Source organism: Tinamus guttatus, unplaced genomic scaffold (genome assembly GCF_059628265.1).
Source record: "Tinamus guttatus ecotype Peru unplaced genomic scaffold, ASM5962826v1 Tinamus_guttatus_pri_ptg000629l, whole genome shotgun sequence".
NCBI lineage: Eukaryota > Metazoa > Chordata > Aves > Tinamiformes > Tinamidae > Tinamus > Tinamus guttatus.
Genome location: NW_028289163.1, coordinates 1760528 through 1778790, shown reverse-complemented (window position 1 = coordinate 1778790; position 18263 = coordinate 1760528). Strand labels below are relative to the sequence as shown.

General features: G+C 64.1%; 2 protein-coding genes across 2 annotated transcripts; one reads left to right on the top strand and one right to left on the bottom strand.

The window, feature by feature from the left end:
- The first annotated feature begins 7959 nt into the window (after positions 1-7959).
- Positions 7960-12439, top strand: APH1A (aph-1A gamma-secretase subunit). The gene is made up of 7 exons (XM_088535490.1): positions 7960-8087; positions 9826-9996; positions 10357-10430; positions 11281-11403; positions 11557-11684; positions 12044-12188; positions 12375-12439. The coding sequence occupies exons 1-7, from the start codon at positions 7975-7977 to the stop codon at positions 12437-12439; spliced, it is 819 nt and encodes a 272-aa protein (XP_088391616.1). The 5' UTR covers positions 7960-7974.
- Positions 12440-13177: 738 nt separating this feature from the next.
- Positions 13178-17330, bottom strand: CA14 (carbonic anhydrase 14). Its single transcript, XM_088535424.1, has 10 exons — positions 17276-17330; positions 17112-17132; positions 16043-16213; positions 15844-15968; positions 15684-15779; positions 15550-15616; positions 13648-13805; positions 13443-13569; positions 13339-13359; positions 13178-13266 (listed from the first exon to the last, which is right to left on the bottom strand). The coding sequence occupies exons 1-10, from the start codon at positions 17328-17330 to the stop codon at positions 13178-13180; spliced, it is 930 nt and encodes a 309-aa protein (XP_088391550.1).
- Between the last annotated feature and the right edge of the window lie 933 nt (positions 17331-18263).

Below are 18263 nucleotides of genomic sequence, written 5' to 3'. Positions count from 1 at the left end.
CGCGGGACGGGAGGGAGGCCGGCAGGCGCCGCCGCCACCGCCCTGGCCCGCGCGCAGCTCCGACACCCTCAATGGCCGCCCGCACACTGAGCCTCCATGACATGGCGCATGGCGCCCCCTCCGCGAGGACACGCCCCCCGCCGCCGGGGCGGGGCTTCCGCGGGCCGCGGCCGCTCCCATTGGCGGCGGGAGACGGCGGCGCAGGCGCGCTCCCATTGGCTGCCCGCGCTGCCCGTCAAAAGCGAGGCTTTTCATAAAGGGGACTCGACGGGGCGTGGCCTTGCGCCGGAGGGGCGGAGCCTCGTGTTGGGGGCGTGGCTTGAAGTTGAGGGGCGTGTCGCTTTTCTTGGGGGTGTGGCCTTTGTGGCGGGGGGCGTGGCCTGCTCCTCCTTGCGCGGGAGAGGGGTCTGCGCGGGCGCGCGCGCTTTTTGCGCGCCCGTTTTCTGCGTGCGGTTTCTTTGCTCGCTTCTTTTGCGCGCGCGTTTTCTGCATGCGTTTCTTTCTGTTCATTTTGCACGCCCGTTCTCTGCACACGGTTTGTTTCTTCATTTTGCACACCTGTTTTCTGCACGCGGTTTGTTTGCTCGTTTTGCACGCTCGTTTTCTGCACGCGCAGTCGCCCGGGCTGCGCTGCAGCAGGAGGTTTAGCACCTTTGCAGGGGGGCGCTGCAAGGGAGGCTTTGGGCCTGGCCTACGGGGACCCGAGCACCGCTCTGCACGCCCAGCTGCACAGGAGGCCTCCAGGGAGGGCTTTGCTCACCCATTACACAGGGGATTGCACGCAGGGTCTTGCACGCCTGCTTGCTCGGGGTGTTTTGCACGTGCAGTTTTGCATGCCTTGTTGCTCGGGGGCTGCAGGCAAGGTCTTACCCGGGAGGGTTGCATGCCCTGCTGCACCTGCAGCCGCAGGGGTGGGTTTGCAAGCCCGGTTGCGTGTGGGTGCAAGGGAGGCCGGGTAGCACAGGCGGGATTTGCACCCTGCTGGCACAGGGTGGCCCCGGGGTGGCACGAGGGGACTTTGCTCCGTGGGTGGCACAAGGCGGCTGCACGCAGAGCTGTGCTGAGGACATTGCCTGCCGTGTTACATGGACAATTGATCCCACTGGAAGCAGCAGGGACCTTCCCGGCTTCCTGCTGGAAGCTGCAGGCACCAGAACTGCAGCTCTTGGCACCCATCGGCCTTCCAGCAATTCCCGTCCCACAAACCTCAACCACGTTGGGAAGTTTCCTTGTGTTCCCGTGGTGCCTGGAGAGCTGGGGACCGGGGCTCCTTGGCATCACCTTTCCTGACGTATTTTCCCTAGGGAAGAAAGTGCTGCTTGGGTTATCCTCATATTATTCATTTAATCACTCGCATTTCTATAAATTTGGGGTAGTAATAAGGCAAAGACATGCTCTATGTGAGTGTGATTTAAATAAAAAAGCAGATTCAGAGATGGCTGCGGGTGACTGCTGCTTCCCGAGTGGCCCCGGTGACCAGGCGGTGACAAGCCAGGAGGTGGCAGTGGGACCGTGCAGCCCCAACGCAGCCTTGGTGCACGATCCCCACACCGGCAAAACCCGCGATGCTGCCGGCGTTTCCTCGCTCGGAAAGGGGGAAAACTCCCGGGAATCGCATAGGGAAAGTGGCGCAGGCTGCTCCAGGCTCGAGGCCGCATCCCGCGGCTGTCAGTGATTTTATTGGCAGCGGTTCCTATTTACAGCAGAATTAGAGGAAATGGGGAGGGAGCGGAGGCCGGCGAAGCTCTGTGGCGCCCGCGTGACGCCCCGGGCAGCGCCGGCCGTGTCCCCAAATCGCTGTGTGTAAAGTCACCGTGGTGCCAAATCCGGAGGGGACGGCTCCATCCGGACGCCACGGCGGGGGGGTTGGTTGGCTCTTTCGTATCCGACGTCACCGGCTCTGGAAGGAGAGGAAAAGGTTGGGAAGCGGCCGGGCTGTTCCTGCTATTGTGTGCGCACCTGCTCCGATCGGAGCGGCCACCGCTGGGAACAGCCGCCGCTGTCCCCACCGCAGCGACAGGCTGGGACTTAAGGTTTATCCTGGTCCGAGTCACTTTTGGGGAGAAACACCCCCAAAACGCTGCTTTTCCCAGCAGTCGCTAGCAGCAATTGACTAGTGTGGATGCCTCAAATCTTGATTTCTTTGGAAAAAGAGCTGCAAGGTGGGGCTGAAAAACACTTGGAATCAAAGTGTCCTCGATACCTTCCAAGGGGGGAGACCACGAGTCATAGAACGAAGGCCAGGAGGCTGAAGAGGATGACGAGGGGCAGGTGGCATCGCCGGGCTGATCCCGCGGACTCCGGGTATTCCTGCAGAGGCAACGAAATGGCTCGTTAATCCATTGCTTTAATAAGGGGGACGCGGAGTGCCGAAGCAGTTCCAAAATCAGCCCTTTCCATCCACTTATATCTCATTCTTCCACAGCAAGGAGGGACGATTGGTTTTGGGGCAGAAAGAGGGGATTTGGGCTTACCTCCTCGTAGGGGTATATTGTGGGTATTAAGGTGATGTTCTCGGTGTAATACTCCCCGGTGGCGTATAGGTAATCGCCTGCAATGACAGCGCCCAGCGTTACCCCCAGCGATCCCGCGGGAATCCCAAAGCTGGGATATTTGTGGTGCCGGAAGCATCTTGGCCCCAGGGATTTTGGAACCCGGCTGCTGCCGCGTGTGCGGAGGAAGGAAACGGAGCGAGGAGGAGGATGAAGTCATGGGAGGAAGCACCGGAGCGGGTGCTGCGCAGGATCTCCCATCCCTATCTTTTATTCAATATAGACCCTGGCAAAATGGGATTTCTGATGCTAACAAGAACCGCTGGGGGCAGAGCAGCTCCAGAAAACTTGGAAATCCCCTTTTCATCCCATTTTCTGCCACCCTCACATTGCTTATTCCCGGGATTCCTGTGCAGGTAGGAGCCGTGAGGGCCTCACTCACCCTTCCAGCATTTTCCAACCCAGCATATTCTCTGCTTGACCCAAACCCTGGCCCGGGAGGCCCCAAAAGACGCATTTTCTCACCATAATAGGCCGCATAGTTGTAGAGAAACTCTGATATCCCGTCTTCTGCCTCTGCAGCTCCTTTAAAAAAAGAAGAAAAAATATATATATATAGTTCGTCAGCCCAAACCGCATGCGGAGACGCTCCCCCTTCTGCAGTGCTCCGTTGCTGTACACAGGGTTACGGAGCTCTGCTCGCTTCCCTTTTCCAAGGTGACGTTAATGGTGTTTTCTCTTTCCCCGGTGCCGGCTCCCGAGGCCGTTTTTCTCGGAAGCTGCTTGGGGAAGATCCTTGGGAAACGGGCTCGGGGTTTGCGGCGGCCGCAGCAGCTCCCGGCCGTGGGGAGCGTCGAGGAGCCGGGGATGCCGAGGAGGTCCCGGCCCCGACGGTGTCACGGCTTCCCGATGCACCGTGTGCTCCTGCGCTCTTCCATGCTCTCCCGTGCGCTTTCCAATGCACCGTGTGCTTCCATGCTGTCCTGCACGCTTCCCGATGCACCGCGTGCTCCCGCGCTATCCCACGCACTTTCCAATGCACCGCGCTCTTCCACACTGTCCCACGCTCTTTCCAATGCACCGCATGCTCCCGCGCTCTTCCAAACTCTCCTGCATGTTTTCCGATGCATCGCGCGCTCCCGTGCTCTTCCACAATCTCCCGCACGCTTTCCAAAGCACCGCATGCTTCCATGCTGTCCCGCACGCTTTCCGATGCACCGCGTCCTCCTGCGCTCTTCCACACTGTCCCACGTGCTTTCCAATGCACTGCTCGCTCCCACGCTATCCCACACATTTTCCAATGCACCTCACGCTCCCGCGCTCTTCCACACTCTCCTGCATGCTTTCCAATGCACCGCACGCTCCCGCACTCTCCCATGCACTTTCCAATGCACCGCATGCTCCCGCGCTCTTCCAGGCTTTCCCACACGCTTTCCAATGCACTGCACACTCCCACGCTATCCCACACATTTTCCAATGCACCACATGCTCCCGCGCTATCCCACACATTTTCCAATGCACCGTGTGCTCCCACACTATCCCATGCACTTTCCAATGCACTGCACACTCCCATGTTATCCCACACATTTTCCAATGCACCGCACGCTCCTGCGCTATCCCACACATTTTCCAATGCACCACATGCTCCCACACTATCCCATGCACTTTCCAACGCGCTGCACACTCCCACGCTATCCCACACATTTTCCAATGCACCGCACGCTTCCACACTATCCCACGCACTTTCCAACGCACCGCGTGCTCCCGCGCTATCCCATGCACTTTCCAATGCACTGCACGCTTCCACACTATCCCATGCACTTTCCAGTGCACTGCACACTCCTGCACTATCCCACACACTTTCCAAAGCACCGGGTGCTCCCGCACTATCCCATGCACTTTCCAATGCACTGCACACTCCCACGCTATCCCACACATTTTCCAATGCACCGTGTGCTCCCACACTATCCCATGCACTTTCCAATGCACTGCACACTCCCACGCTATCCCACACATTTTCCAATGCACTGCACGCTCCCGCACTATCCCATGCACTTTCCAACGCACCGCGTGCTCCCGCGCTATCCCATGCACTTTCCAACGCGCTGCACACTCCCGCGCTATCCCACACATTTTCCAATGCACCGCACGCTCCCGCACTATCCCGCACTCTTTCCAATGCACCACGTGCTCCCGCGCTCTCCCGTGCTTTCCCCCGCGCTCCGAGGCCCCTCTTTGCAGCCAGCCGTTGCTCCAGGCTGGAAGGACGCTGAGGACACCGCGCTGGGTGGTTCGTGAGGGTGAACGACTTCCAGCTGGAAACCCCCGGCCGACAGCGCCGCGGCTTAACCTCCCGCGGGCCGTTCTGCAGCCCGGGCTCGTGCCCTTAGCAAGGTGGCAACGGGAACGCCCGGGTCACCACCCGCTGCCGGTGCCTCCTCTTGCTTGGGGCCCTTTGCCTCGCGCCGCAGGAAAGCCCCGTCGTATTGCAAATGCAAATAGATACACTGCAAATGCAGCAAAACAGATCCTGCAAATGCAAGTAGAGGTGCAAATGCAGCCAAATAGATATTGCAAACTGTTTTGCAAGCTCGGAATTGTCGAGCTCTGCTCCGCTTTCTCGCGGCGCTCGTGCCCGGGGATCCTTCCTCTTTGCCCCGTGCCCTCCCTGCGGCTCCGAGCGCTCCCCGTTTACCCAGGCCGACGTGGAGAGCCAGGACGGCGGCGAGGAAGAAGCCTGACATCCTCGGCCGGGCGCGCTGGGATCGCCGCCGCTCCTTGGGATCGTCTCCGGCTGCGCTGGGAACAGGAAATGACACTCGCCGAGGGCTGCGCCCGGCTCCGCGGAGAGCCTCGAACGGGCTTTTTTTTCCCCAAAATCCCCTGGCCGCCGTGCTCGCGTATCCGCGCGCCTGCCGGGAAGCACCAAGGCTGCAGCCCGGCCAGCCTCAACTCCGGGAACTTCCCCGCTCCGGCCGCTGCTCCGGCGTGGGCACAGCCCGGAATCAGGAGAGGAGATGGTTTTAATTAAGCCCCCACTTCACAAGACCTGAGCTATTAATAGCAAAGTCATTCGGAGCCCGAAGCGGCTCCCGTTTCCTCGTCTTTTGGGAGCATTTCCGTCCTCGCTGCCTCAGTTTCCCTGCGCCCAGGACGGATGCGGACACTTAAGGGCTCCTTTGGGTCTCTAAAATGCAGGAATGTGCTGGTCGGAGGTGCTTTAGGAGCCAGATTCTGCTTATTTAGTTAATTCTCAAAATCCTACCCGTGAGCTCTTCCCACATCCGGGGGATGCGGTGCTTCAGTATCAGCATCTTTTTTCTCCCTTGCTTTAAAAACAGAAGCGGCAAAGTAATGATAATAATAATAATAATAATATGGTCGGGATGGGGCCGGAAGAAGATGGAAAGTGGCGATGGAAACCAGAAAAAGTGTCGTGTTCCCATGGGAGCAGCAAACCAAGGCTGCGCTGGGCGATGCTAAACTCAGGGGAACGGATGAAAAATGTGTTGACCCGACGTGATACTTTATTTGGGGGGGATTTAGGGATTCCAATTGCCCACAAGGTGGGAAGAAATCCTCCTCATGGCGCTTTCCCAAGGGTCAACATTGTGGGAAGGAGGATCAGCCGGCAAAGGGTCCCGCAGGGAAGAGCCATGGAGACAGTTTGGAAAATAAGAGCGGGGAAAACGGGGCTTTTTGGCTTCCTTTTCCCTGCTCTCCCCCCACGCAGGGGAGGGAAGAGGCGGAATCTGGCGGCTTCCCACGGCCGGAGGCCCCACTGGGGAGCGCAGGGTGAAAAAGGGAGGAAAGTGGGCGGAAGCACGGAAATCACCCCAAAACGCCGTTCCCCGTGGGGCCGGCGCCAGCGCGGGGGCGGCCGCAAACTCGAGCACTCGCAAAATCCGCGCTGAATTCAGGCTTTTCCCACTATCCCAGTGTTTCTCCCTCATTTTGTGGCTGGTTTTTGGGGATGCGGTTCTGCCTGCACAAATTGCCGTTTATGGAGCGATTCCCTCCGGGTTTGGGTTGCCGCGAGCATCCCGCTTGGCTAAACTGGCAGCTTTTTTGAGGGAGAAATGGGGCAAAACCACAGATGCATCCTGTCATTTCCCAGTTTTAATAGGAGGAAACCTCCGGAAGGGGAATAAATAAATAAATAAATAAATAAATATATATAGGCAACAAAATGGGGCTGATAACAGAGCCGGAGAGGACACGGATGGAGAAATCACACCCTGGGTGCGGGAAGGCAGCGGAGAAATCCCTTCCTGCCTCAGTGCTGGCCCTAATTTGGGGGGAAATAAGATTTTTAAAATCTATTTCTCTATATTTTAGCGGTGTCCCCGGGGATGCCGCGGAGGACGTGGGTTGCAGCACGGCTGCCCTGCTCTAAATAAAGCGTTTTCCTGCCTGGCCCCGCCGCCTCGGGGGGGCTGCATGCCTGGGAAGCAGAGAGGCAGCGCACTTCTGAAAAGAGTCTGAAAAAATAGGGGAAAAACGCCCTTTTAAACACTAATTCTAAAATTTGTGTGTGTTTGTATGTATCTATATGCCCTTTAAATGGGGATATGGAACATGGAGAAAGGTCCCTCCGTTTGTGGCGGTGTTTGTCCCTTGCTGCTTTAATGGCAGTTCTAGCTCCTCAGGTCCCCCAGTCCCTCCCAGTGCCCCCAATGTCCCCCAATGTCCCCAGTGCCCCCCATGCCCCTGGTGTCCCCCAGTGCCCCCGGTGTCCCCCAGTGCTCCCAGTGCCCCCAGTGCCCCCAGTGTCCCCCAGTGCCCCCATATGCCCCAGTGCCCCCAGTGCCCCCATATGCCCCAATGCCCCCAATGCCCCCAGTGTCCCCCAATGTCCCCAGTGTCCCCCAGTGCCCCCGGTGTCCCCCAGTGCCCCTGGTGCCCCCCAGTGCTCCCGGTGTCCCTGGAGCCCCCAGTGTCCCCCAATGCCCCCAGTGCTCCCCAGTGCCCCCAGTACCCCCATACGCCCCAATGCCCCTAGTGCCCCCAGTGTCCCCCAATGCCCCCCTGTGCCCCAAATGCCCCCAGTGTCCCCCAGTGCCCCCCAGTGCTCCCGGTGTCCCCAGTGTCCCCAGTGCCCCCAGTGTCCCCCAGTGTCCCCAGTGCCCCCAGTGCTCCCAGTGCCCCCAGTGCCCCCATATGCCCCAATGCCCCCAGTGCCCCCAGTGCCCCCAGTGACCCCAGTGCCCCCATACGCCCCAATGCCCCTAGTGCCCCCAATGCCCCTAGTGCCCCCAATGCCCCCAGTGTCCCCAGTGCCCCCAATGCTCCCAGTGTCCCCCAATGCTCCCAGTGTCCCCCAATGCCCCCAATGTCCCCTGGTGCTCCCGGTGTCCCCCCGCGCCGCGCAGCTTCGCGCCGGCAGGGGGCGCCGCCCCGCGGACTACAGCTCCCGGCATGCGCCGCGCGCGCGCGGGGCCGCGTGGCCCTGCGCGGCCGCCGTCCGTCCCCCCCCGCCGCCATGGGGGCCGCCGTGTTCTTCGGGTGCGCGGGCATCGCGTTCGGGCCCGCGCTCGCGCTCGTGGTGTTCACGGTGGCGGCGGAGCCGCTGCGAGTCATCATCCTCGTGGCGGGGTGAGCGGGGGGCGCCGGGGGGCGGCGGGGGCAGGAGCAGGTGGCACCTGGGGGACGCTTGGGGGGCACATGAGGGGAGTAGGTGACACCCGGGGGGGCCCACGAGGTGGTAGGTGACACCTGGGGGGCCCACGAGGTGGTTGGTGACACTTGGGGGGCACACGAGGGGGTAGGTGACACCTGAGGGGGCCCACGAGGTGGTTGGTGACACCTGAGGGGGCCCACGAGGTGGTTGGTGACACCTGGGGGGCACACGAGGTGGTTGGTGACACCTGGAGGGCACACGAGGTGGTAGGTGACACCTGGGGGGCACACGAGGTGGTTGGTGACACCTGGGGTGCCCACGAGGTGGTTGGTGACACCTGAGGGGGCACACGAGGTGGTAGGTGACACCTGGGGGGCACACGAGGGGGTAGGTGACACCTGAGGGGGCCCACGAGGGGGTAGGTGACACCTGGGGTGCCCACGAGGTGGTAGGGGACACCTGGGGGGCCCACGAGGGGGTAGGTGACACCCCACCCGGGGGGCCCACGAGGTGGTTGGTGACACCTGAGGGGCACACGAGGGGGTAGGTGACACCTGGGGGGCACACGAGGGGCAAGGTGACACCTCAGGAGGGCACATGAAGGGGTAAGTGATGCCCGAGAAGGGCACATGAGGGTGTAGGTGACACCTGTTGGGCACATAAAGGGGTAGGTGACACCCAGGAGGGCACACGAGTGGGTAGGTGACACCCGGAGGGGGGCACATGAGGGGGTAGGTGACACCCGGGGGGCACATGAAGGGGTAGGTGACACCTGAGGAGGTCACGTGAAGGTGTAGGTGACACCTGGCAGAGCACAGGAATGGATAGGTGGTACCCGGCAGGGCACATAAAGGGGCAGGTGACACCCAAGCGGCACATGAGGTGGGTAGGTGACACCTGGCAGGGCACACGAGCGGGTAGGGGACACCTGGAGGGGGGCACATGAGGGGATAGGTGACACCTGGCAGGGCACACGAGCGGGTAGGGGACACCTGGAGGGGGGCACATGAGGGGGTAGGTGAAGGTGACACCCAGCAGGGCACATGAGCAGGTAGGTGACACTTGGGGGGCACATGAGGGGGTAGGTAACACCTGAGGAGGTCATGTGAAGGGGTAGGTGACACCCGGGAGGGCACGTGAAGGTGTCGGTGACACCTGGCAGAGCACATGAGCGAATAGGTGACACTTGGGGGGCACATAAAGGGGTAGGTGGCACCCGGGAGGGCACACGAGCGGGTAGGTGGCACCCGGGGGGTCTCCCAGAGTTAAACACTGCAGCCCAGCAGACATAAAGTCCCCGGGGGGCCGCGCTCCTGCTCTGCCTTAGCCCCTAAATCCGGGGACGCAGGAGGTGGCTCCGGCTGGTGCCGGCGGCTCCGCAGCCCCCTGCAGCCCCCAGCGCCTTATCCGCCCCCCCTGCAGGGAATTATCCATCCCTGGAGCAGGTGGACGTGGTCCCGGGATGCCGAGTGGGGATTTCTGGCACCAAATCCGCTGCGTCCTGGGGCGCCCGCTCGCTGCGCGCGGCGGATTAGCCTGTCCCACGTGGCAGCAGCCAGCGGCGGCGGCTGAAAACTTCCCTTGTGGAACTGGGCCTGGCTGGAAGCGGAGAGCTGAGCGAGCAGCACGTGCTTGCCGGGTGATCCCGCGCTCCGAATCCCAAATCCCACAGCGCTCCCTGTCCGAGCGTCTCCCTTCTTCCCTTGCGCGCAGGGCGTTTTTCTGGCTGGTGTCGCTGCTGCTGGCGTCTCTGATCTGGTTCGTTTCGGTCCGTCTGAGCGACCGGGAGGACGCCAGGCTGCAGTTTGGCCTCCTCGTGTTCGGGGCCGCCGTCTCCGTGCTGCTGCAGGAGCTCTTCCGATTCGCCTACTTCAAGCTGCTCAAGTAAGGGCCCGGCTGGGCTTCCGTGCGGCCTCCCGGGGCCTCCGCGCGCACGGGGCCGGGGGACCCTCTGGATTTTCGTGCCTGGTCCCCTGCCCCTTGGGACCCCCTCCCTGGGGACCCCTCAGGCACACGGGCTGTAGCCCAGGGGCCTCCTTGTGGTGGCCACGGCTGGTTGTCCCCAGGGTGTTGCAGCCTCCCTCCATCCCCTTCATAAACAACCCGCTTTTCCTGACATGCCGGAAGACCCGCTCGGCTTTCCCTGAACCTCCCATTGCTGGACAGAGTCCTGCGCAGCCCCAGCTCCAAACTAACGACCTCTGTGCACCTCCCTGTGTCCCTTTTTGTCCCCTCCCTGTGCAGGAAGGCTGACGAAGGCTTGGCTGTGATCAGCGAGGACGGCCGCTCGCCCATCTCCCTCAAGCTGATGGCCTATGGTGAGCACTGAGATGGGCAGCACTGGGCTAGTTGCTGAGACCAAATTTGCCTGTTTTGCTCCTTTTTTCATCCTCCGGCCTCTTCCCCGGGGTCTCTCAGCCTGGAAAGCGGGTGATTTCCATAGGCACTGCTGGTGTCTCCAATTTCTCACCTGAGTGCTGCGTGGAAACATCTCTGCCATCCCTGCAAGAGAATCTGTGTTCACCCTGGGCCAGGGAACTCCAAAGAGAAGAGGCAGGAGCTGCTGGGGACCAGTCATAGAATCATAGGATCATGGAATGCTGAAGGTTGGAAGGGAGCTCTAGGGATCATCCAGTGCAGCCCCCTGCACACGCAGGGTCACCTAGAGCACGTGGCACAGGGCTGCGGCCAAGCGGGTTTGAAGATCTCCAGAGAAGGAGACTCCACAACCTCTCTGGGCAGCCTGTTCCAGGGCTCTGGCACCCTCACTGGGAAGGGATTTTTCCTGAAGTTCCTGGGGAACTTTTGGTGCTTCCGTTTGGGGCCGTTTCCTCTAGTTGTGTCGGTGGCCACCAGTGCAAAGAGGCCGCCCCATCCTCCTCACGGCCTCCCTTGAGGTACTTCTAGACACTGCTCAGGTCCCCTCTCAGCCTTCTCTTCTCCAGCTGAACAGGCCCAGCTCCCTCAGCCTCTCCTCACAGGGCAGATGTTCCAGGCCCCTCCTCATCCTCGGAGCCCTGCGCTGGCCTCTCTCCAGCCGCTCCACATCCCTCTTGTCCTGTGGAGCCCAGAACTGGACACAATCCTGCAGATGTGGCCTCAGCAGGGCTGAGCAGAGGGGCAGGATCAGTCCGGGGTGTCCTGGCTGACGTCCTTGTCCCTCCGCAGTGTCCGGCCTGTCCTTCGGGATCATCAGCGGCGTGTTCTCCGTCATCAACATCCTGGCAGACTCCATGGGGCCGGGCGTCGTGGGCATCCACGGGGACTCGCCCTACTACTTCATCACGTCGGGTGAGCTCGGGGAGCGCCCGGGGGCCCGGCAGGATGCGGGAAGGGATTTGGGAACAACAGGAGCCGATGCTCGGCGCGGTCGGAGCACAGCCCGGCCCCGGTGCTGCAGTCGCAGGTCTGAAGCGGGTGGTCTGTGCCACCCTCTCCCCTCAGCCTTCCTCACCATGGCCCTCGTCTTCCTCCACACCTTCTGGGGAGTGATCTTCTTCGACGCCTGCGAGAAGCGGCGCTACTGGTGCCTGGGGCTGGTGGTCGCCAGTCACCTCGCCACGTCGGGGCTGGTGAGTGTGACGGGCCGCACCAGCTGTGAACTCGGCTCCGTTGTCACCGGGAACGCTCCCGGGCGCGGGGAGCCGCAGGGAATGTGGGCGCTGCGTGATTTGGCCCCTAAATGTCTTTGGGAGAGGTGGGACAAGCCCTGTCCCTCTCCGCAGCTCGGCGTGAAGTCGAAGGGGGTTCCGGGAGGACGGGCTCCACGCGCGGAACCTTGGGCCAGGCTTCCTGGTGCTCCGCTCTGCACGCGGAAGGGCCCTGGATCCTCTTCCCTCCGCGCTGCCGTAGCCGTTGGCCGTCTCGGGAGGTCCCCGGAGGTGCTGGGGGGCAGATGGTGACGTTTTTAATGCGGCTCTGTGTCCCGCAGACGTTCCTGAACCCCTGGTACGAGGCCAGCCTGGTCCCTATTTACATCATCACCGTCTGCACGGGCGCCTGGGCCTTCTTCACGGCTGGGGGCTCCTTTCACAACGTCCTCAAGTGCCTCTCCTGTAAGGGGGCCGGGGCGCCGAGTGACGCGGGGTGACACGCGGGTCCGTCGGGTGTCCCCTGTGACTGTTGGGGCGGGATGGACGTGGCCGCCGGGAGTCCCAGCGCTCCCGGGATGGGGGGGATGATGGATCTGTCCCAAAGGGTCTCCTTGGGGACCCCACGTCGGTGGCCCGGACGGCCCCTCTGCCCGGCGCTCTCGTCCCCAGGTAAGCGCCAGGAGGATTCCCGCGTGATGACGTACTCGGCGCTGCGGGGCCCTTCCGAGGACTGAGCGTCCCGGCCCGCCCGGGCGCTTCCCTTCCCAAGTGCCCCGTTCCCGGCGGCTGGAAGCTCCTGCGGTGCCTCCGGAGCGCACGCGGCGCCGGGGCAGCCTCGGGAACGTGCGGAGACCCGGAGCCTCCGGTGGCCCCGGCCGCTCTCCGCGTCATGAACCTCTCGTCGCTCCGGCCTCGGCTCCGGGGGCGCTTCCCATCCTCGTGCTCCCATTAGCTTCCTTAATAACTGTCTCATTAGGTATTTTTATGGGACATTTGGGATTTAGGGGGTGCGAGCGGCCCTGGGGGCCCTGTGCAGACCCAACCTGTCCCTCCCTGGCAGCTGCTTCACGGCTCCCCGGGGCCGTGACCGTCGTTCTGGCCCCGGCGCGTCCAGGGACACGGCCTGGGGGGGCAGGTCCCCGGGGGGGCCGCTCGCCACCCCCTCCCAAACCTTCCGCTCGGGGCTTTTCTACGTTGCTTGGTGCCGGGAGGGGGGTTAAATTATTTTTCTGATTCAGAGTAAAATCCTTTTACTAGACTGCTCGGTGCTACGGAAGGGGCCCGGGGGGGACGCGCAGGTCCCTGCCGGGGGGGGACACACGGGGCTCCCGCGGGGCCCGGCTCCGTCGGGGGCAGCTCCGCGTCCTCGTCCGTCGTCCTCGATGTCCCGCGTCCGCCCGGCTCTACCTGGACGGGGCAGAGGGGGGGTTCAGAGGACGGAGGTGCCCGGGGCCCCCCCGGTGTCCCCGTCCTCACCGCATCCTCTTGGCCACGAAGTAGCCGGCGAGGCCGAGGCCGGCGCAGCCCGCGCCGGCGCCCAGCACGATGGCGACCACCTCTCCTGCGGGGCCGGGCAGCGCTCAGCGGGGCGGCGGCGGGGACGGCGCGGGGACGTCCCCTCCGCGTCCCCTACCTGCCCCGTATCCCGTGGGCGCTGCGAGGGGGGAAGCGGTGCCGTGAGGGCCGGGCCGGCGCGGGGGGCGGCCGAGCGCCCCGTTCCCCCTGACCCGGGCTCACCGGCGGGCACGGACGCGAGCACGGGGCGCCCGTGGAGGCTCTGCGGCGCCCGCACGTTGCGCAGCAGCGGCCGCGGCGCCGCGTGCGCCGGCTCCGTGGCGAACAGGGCGCCCCGCAGCTGCGCCAGCTGCCGGCACGGAGGCCGTGGGCGCCTGCGGGGCCCCGCGCGGACCCCGGCGGGAGCCCCCGGGGAGGGAGGCCCTACCTGGGCGCTGCCCACGCGCACGGGCTCCCGGAACACGCTCCAGATGACGCCCTCCGCGCACGGCGGCGTCGTGAGCGACCCGTTGTAGCGGTAGTAGAGGTCCAGGCGCGCGGGCAGCAGCTGCCGCACGTCGAAGGCCGGGATGGACGTGCTCTGTCCTGGGGGGCCAGCAGCGTGGGTGGGTGGGGAGTTCGGCTCCCCCATGCACTGCACCGGGCCCCTGCTGTCTCCCACGCGCTACCCGCCCGCTCGCACACTCGCTCTCTGCCAGGCACTACCCACTTGCTCACACAGTCATCTCCCACACACTACCCACTTGCTCGCACAGTTGTCTCCCATGTGCTACCTGCCTGCTCGCACACTCACTCTCTCCCAGGCTCTACCACTTGCTCACACAGTTGCTCTCTCCCAGGCGCTACCCACTTACTCGCACAGTCGTCTCCCACGCGCTACCCACTTGCTCGCACAGTCGCTCTCTCCCAGGTGCTGTTCGCTTGCTCACACACTCTCTCTCCCACGCACTACTCACTTGCTTACACACTCACTCTCTCCCAGGCGCTACCTACTCGCTCGCACACTCGCTCTCTCCCACACACTACCCACTTGCTCACACAGTCGTCTCCCACACGCTACCCGCTTGCTTGCACAGTTGCTCTCTCCCACGCACTACTCGCTTCCTCACACACTCTCTCCCAGACTCTACCCACTTGCTCACACAGTTGCTCTCTCCCACACGCTACCTGCCCGCTCGCACACTCACTCTCTCCCATGCACCACCCACTTGTTTGAACACTCTCTCCCACGCACTACCCACTTGCTCGCACACTCACTCTCTCCCAGACTCTACCCACTTGCTCGCACAGTCGCTCTCTCCCACATGCTACCCGCCGGCTCGCACACTCACTTTCTCCCAGGCACTATCCACTTGCTCGCAGTCGCTCTCTCCCAGGCTCTACCCACTGCCTCGCACAGTTGTCTCCCACGCGCTACGCACTTGCTTTCACAGTTGCACTCTCCCACCCGCTACCCCCTCGCTTGCACACTCACTCTCTCCCACGCGCTACCCACTTGCTCGCACAGTCGCTCTATCCCAGGCACTACCCCCTTGCTCGCACAGTCGCTCTCTCCCACACACTACCTGCCCGCTCGCACAGTCGCTCTCTCCCATGTGCTACCCACTGGCTCGCACAGTCGCTCTCTCCCAGGCTCTACCCCCTCGCTCGCACAGTCGCTCTCTCCCACACGCTACCCCCTCGCTCGCACAGTCGCTCTCTCCCACGCGCTACCCACTTGCTCACACAGTTGCTCTCTCCCCACGTTACCCGCCTGCTCACACACTCACTCTCTCCCAGGCAATACCCACTTGCTCACACAGTCGCTCTCTCCCACACGCTACCCCCTTGCTCGCACAGTCGCTCTCTCCCACACACTACCTGCCCGCTCGCACAGTCGCTCTCTCCCACGCGCTACCCCCTCGCTCGCACAGTCGCTCTCTCCCACGCGCTACCCACTTGCTCACACAGTCGCTCTCTCCCAGGCTCTACCCCCTCGCTCGCACAGTCGCTCTCTCCCACACGCTACCCCCTCGCTCACACAGTCGCTCTCTCCCACACGCTACCCCCTCGCTCACACACTCACTCTCTCCCACGCGCTACCCACTTGCTCGCACAGTCGCTCTATCCCGGGCACTACCCCCTTGCTCGCACAGTCGCTCTCTCCCACACACTACCTGCCCGCTCGCACAGTCGCTCTCTCCCACGCGCTACCCCCTTGCTCGCACAGTCGCTCTCTCCCAGGCTCTACCCCCTCGCTCGCACAGTGGCTCTCGCGCCCCCTGCCCGCTCGCCGCTCTCTCCCCGGCGCTGCCCGCTCGCTCGCGCGCTGTCCCCGCCGCGCGCTCACCCGCGTAGCGCACGCTGCCCAGGTGCCGCAGGACGTTGTCGTAGGCGCCGTTGTGCTCCGGGCCGGGCTGCGGGGCCGCGGCGCCGTCAGGGCCGCCCCGCGCGCCGGCCGCGCGGCCCCGGGGCGCCGCTCACCTCCAGCAGCGCCGCCAGCACGGCCAGGCCGCCCGCGTGCTGCTGCGCGTCGCCGGCGCCGCCGAAGCGCTCCGCGTCGAACAGCACCACGTGCAGCTGCGGGGCAGGGCGCGCTGGGTCCCCCCGCGTGTCCCCGCGTGTCCCCACCGGTGCCACTCACCTCCGCGGCGGCCGCGCGCCCGTCCACGAGGTGCTCGGAGCCGCCCCAGTGCAGGTGCAGCTGCGCGGCCGCGAAGGCGCCGGGCAGCCCGCGCAGCGTCAGCGCCCGCGGCAGCGCCAGCACCGCTGCGGGAACGCGGTGAGACGGGGACACGGTGAGACGGGGACACCGGGGGGGACGCGCGGGGCCGCCCGCTCACCCGTGTGCCCGTTGTTGCTGAGCTCCCACGTGCCGCCGGCGGCGCCGAGCGGCTGCAGCGGCGGCAGCGCCGGCTCCGGCTGCGCCCGCCGCGTCTCGATGTCGATGGGCGACTGCGCACGGCCCCCGCACGCCGGGAAGGCCTCGGCCCAGCGCTCCTGCCCGTGCGGGCCTGCGGGCCGGCGCTCAGCGGGGCCCAGGCGTCCGGGCGGCCGGGGGGGCCCCCTCCCGTCCCCTCCATCCCCAAGCTCAGGCCCCCGGCCCTGTGCGTCAGCCCTGGCTCTCCCCACGTTGCGTTATCCCCACATTTGTGCTATCCCACAAATGCATTTTCCCAAGAATTGCGTTATCCCCAAATTTCATTTTCCCAGCATTGCATTTTCCCAAGAATTCCGTTATCCCCCAAATTTCTTTTTCCCAGCATTGCATTTTCCCAAGAATTGCGTTATTCCCCAAATTTCATTTTCCCAGCATTGCATTTTCCCAAGAATTGCGTTATCCCCCCAATGTCATTTTCCCAGCATTGCATTTTCCCAAGAATTCCGTTATCCCCCAAATTTCATTTTCCCAGCATTGCATTTTCCCAAGAATTCCGTTATCCCCCAAATTTCTTTTTCCCAGCATTGCATTTTCCCAAGAATTGCCTTTTCCACAGTATTGCACCTGCCCGCCCCACTGCATCCCATCGCATCCCCCCCACCATCACCACCCCATCCCCGCTTCCAGTCCCTCCTTCCATCCCCCTGGCATCATTCCAGGCCCCCGCTCCTGTCCCCGCCGCAGCCGCCGTCCCCTTGGGGACCCGTCCGGGGTGACCCGGGGCCGCAGCTCTGGCTGCCGCCCAGCGCCAGGGCTGCCCTCGGCGCCCCGGCTTATGTAAGGGCAGCACAAAGGGCCCATTGGCGCCTGCCAGGAGCCGCGCGGGGGCCCAGGCGTCCGGGAGCCCTCCTTGGCGCTGCAGCAGGTGGGGGGCTCCGAGCCGGACGCCTGGGCCCCCTGCTGCCCGGGGTGGCCGTTGGGGCCGGATGGGGGGGTCCCCGGTGCCGTCGGGGGCGTCCGTCCCCGCTCACCGTCGTACGTCCAGTGCCACCCTGCGGAGGGGCGGCGGTGTTGGGGACGGGCACCCCGCTCCAGAGGTGCCACCGAGGTGTCCCTGGCCGTGCCCACCCCTGGCCGTGACGGCACCCAGGGGGGCAGCCGGGACGTGGGGACGAGCGCGGCGGGTGGCACTTACCGGCAGCGGCCAGCGCGGGGGCCAGGCCCCGCAGCAGCGCCAGGGCCAGCAGCATCGTCCCGTCCCGTCACCCGGCCCGGTGCCTTTTATGCCACCCGCGTGGCCGGATTACCCGGCCCGGCCCCGCAGAGGCCCCTTAGCCTGGGGCCTCCCCTGTCACCGTCACCGTCACCGGCCTGGGCCAGCGCAGCCAGGGGGGCACCGGGACGGGCTGCAGCGGGGCCAGGGCTGCTGCGGGACACGGGTGCTGTGGAACCTTGCGTGCAATGGGACCATGGGTGCAATAGGGTGCTGGGTGCAATGGGATCGTGGGTGCTGTGGAGCCCTGAGTGCAATAGGGTCTGTGGGTGCAGTGGGTCTCGGGGTGTAATAGGACCATGGGTGCCAAGGGGCCATGGGTGCTGTGGGTGTGGGGATGCAATAGAGTCCTGGGTGCAATGGGACCATGGGTGCAATAGGGTCCTAAGGGCAATGGGGCCAGGGTTGCTGTGGGTCCAGGGTCGCTGTGGGTCCAGGGGTGCAGTGGGTTTAGGGGTACTGTAGGTCTGGGGGTGCTGTGGAGCCAGGGTTGCTGTGGGTCTGGGGATGCAATAAGAGTCCTGGATGCAATGGGACCATGGGTGCAATAGGGTCCTAAGTGCAATGGGGCCAGGGTCGCTGTGGGTCTGGGGGCGCAGTGGGTCTGTGGGTCTGGAGGTGTAGTGGGTCTGGGGGTGCAGTGGGTCCAGGGTCACTGTGGGTCTGGGGGTGCAGTGTGTCCACAGTTGTTGTGGGTCTCGGGGTGCAGTGGGTCTGGGGGTGCAGTGGGTCCAGGGTTGCTGTGGGTCTGGGGGTGCAATGAGTCCAGGGTCGCTGTGGGTCTGTGGGTGCTGTGGGTCCGGGGGTGCAACGGGCTCCCGGGTGCTGTGGGGCCCGCGGGCGGCCCGGCCCCCTCTCCTCCTCCCGCGGGGGGGGGGGGCTGTCCCCCGCTCCCGCCCCCGGGCAGGGC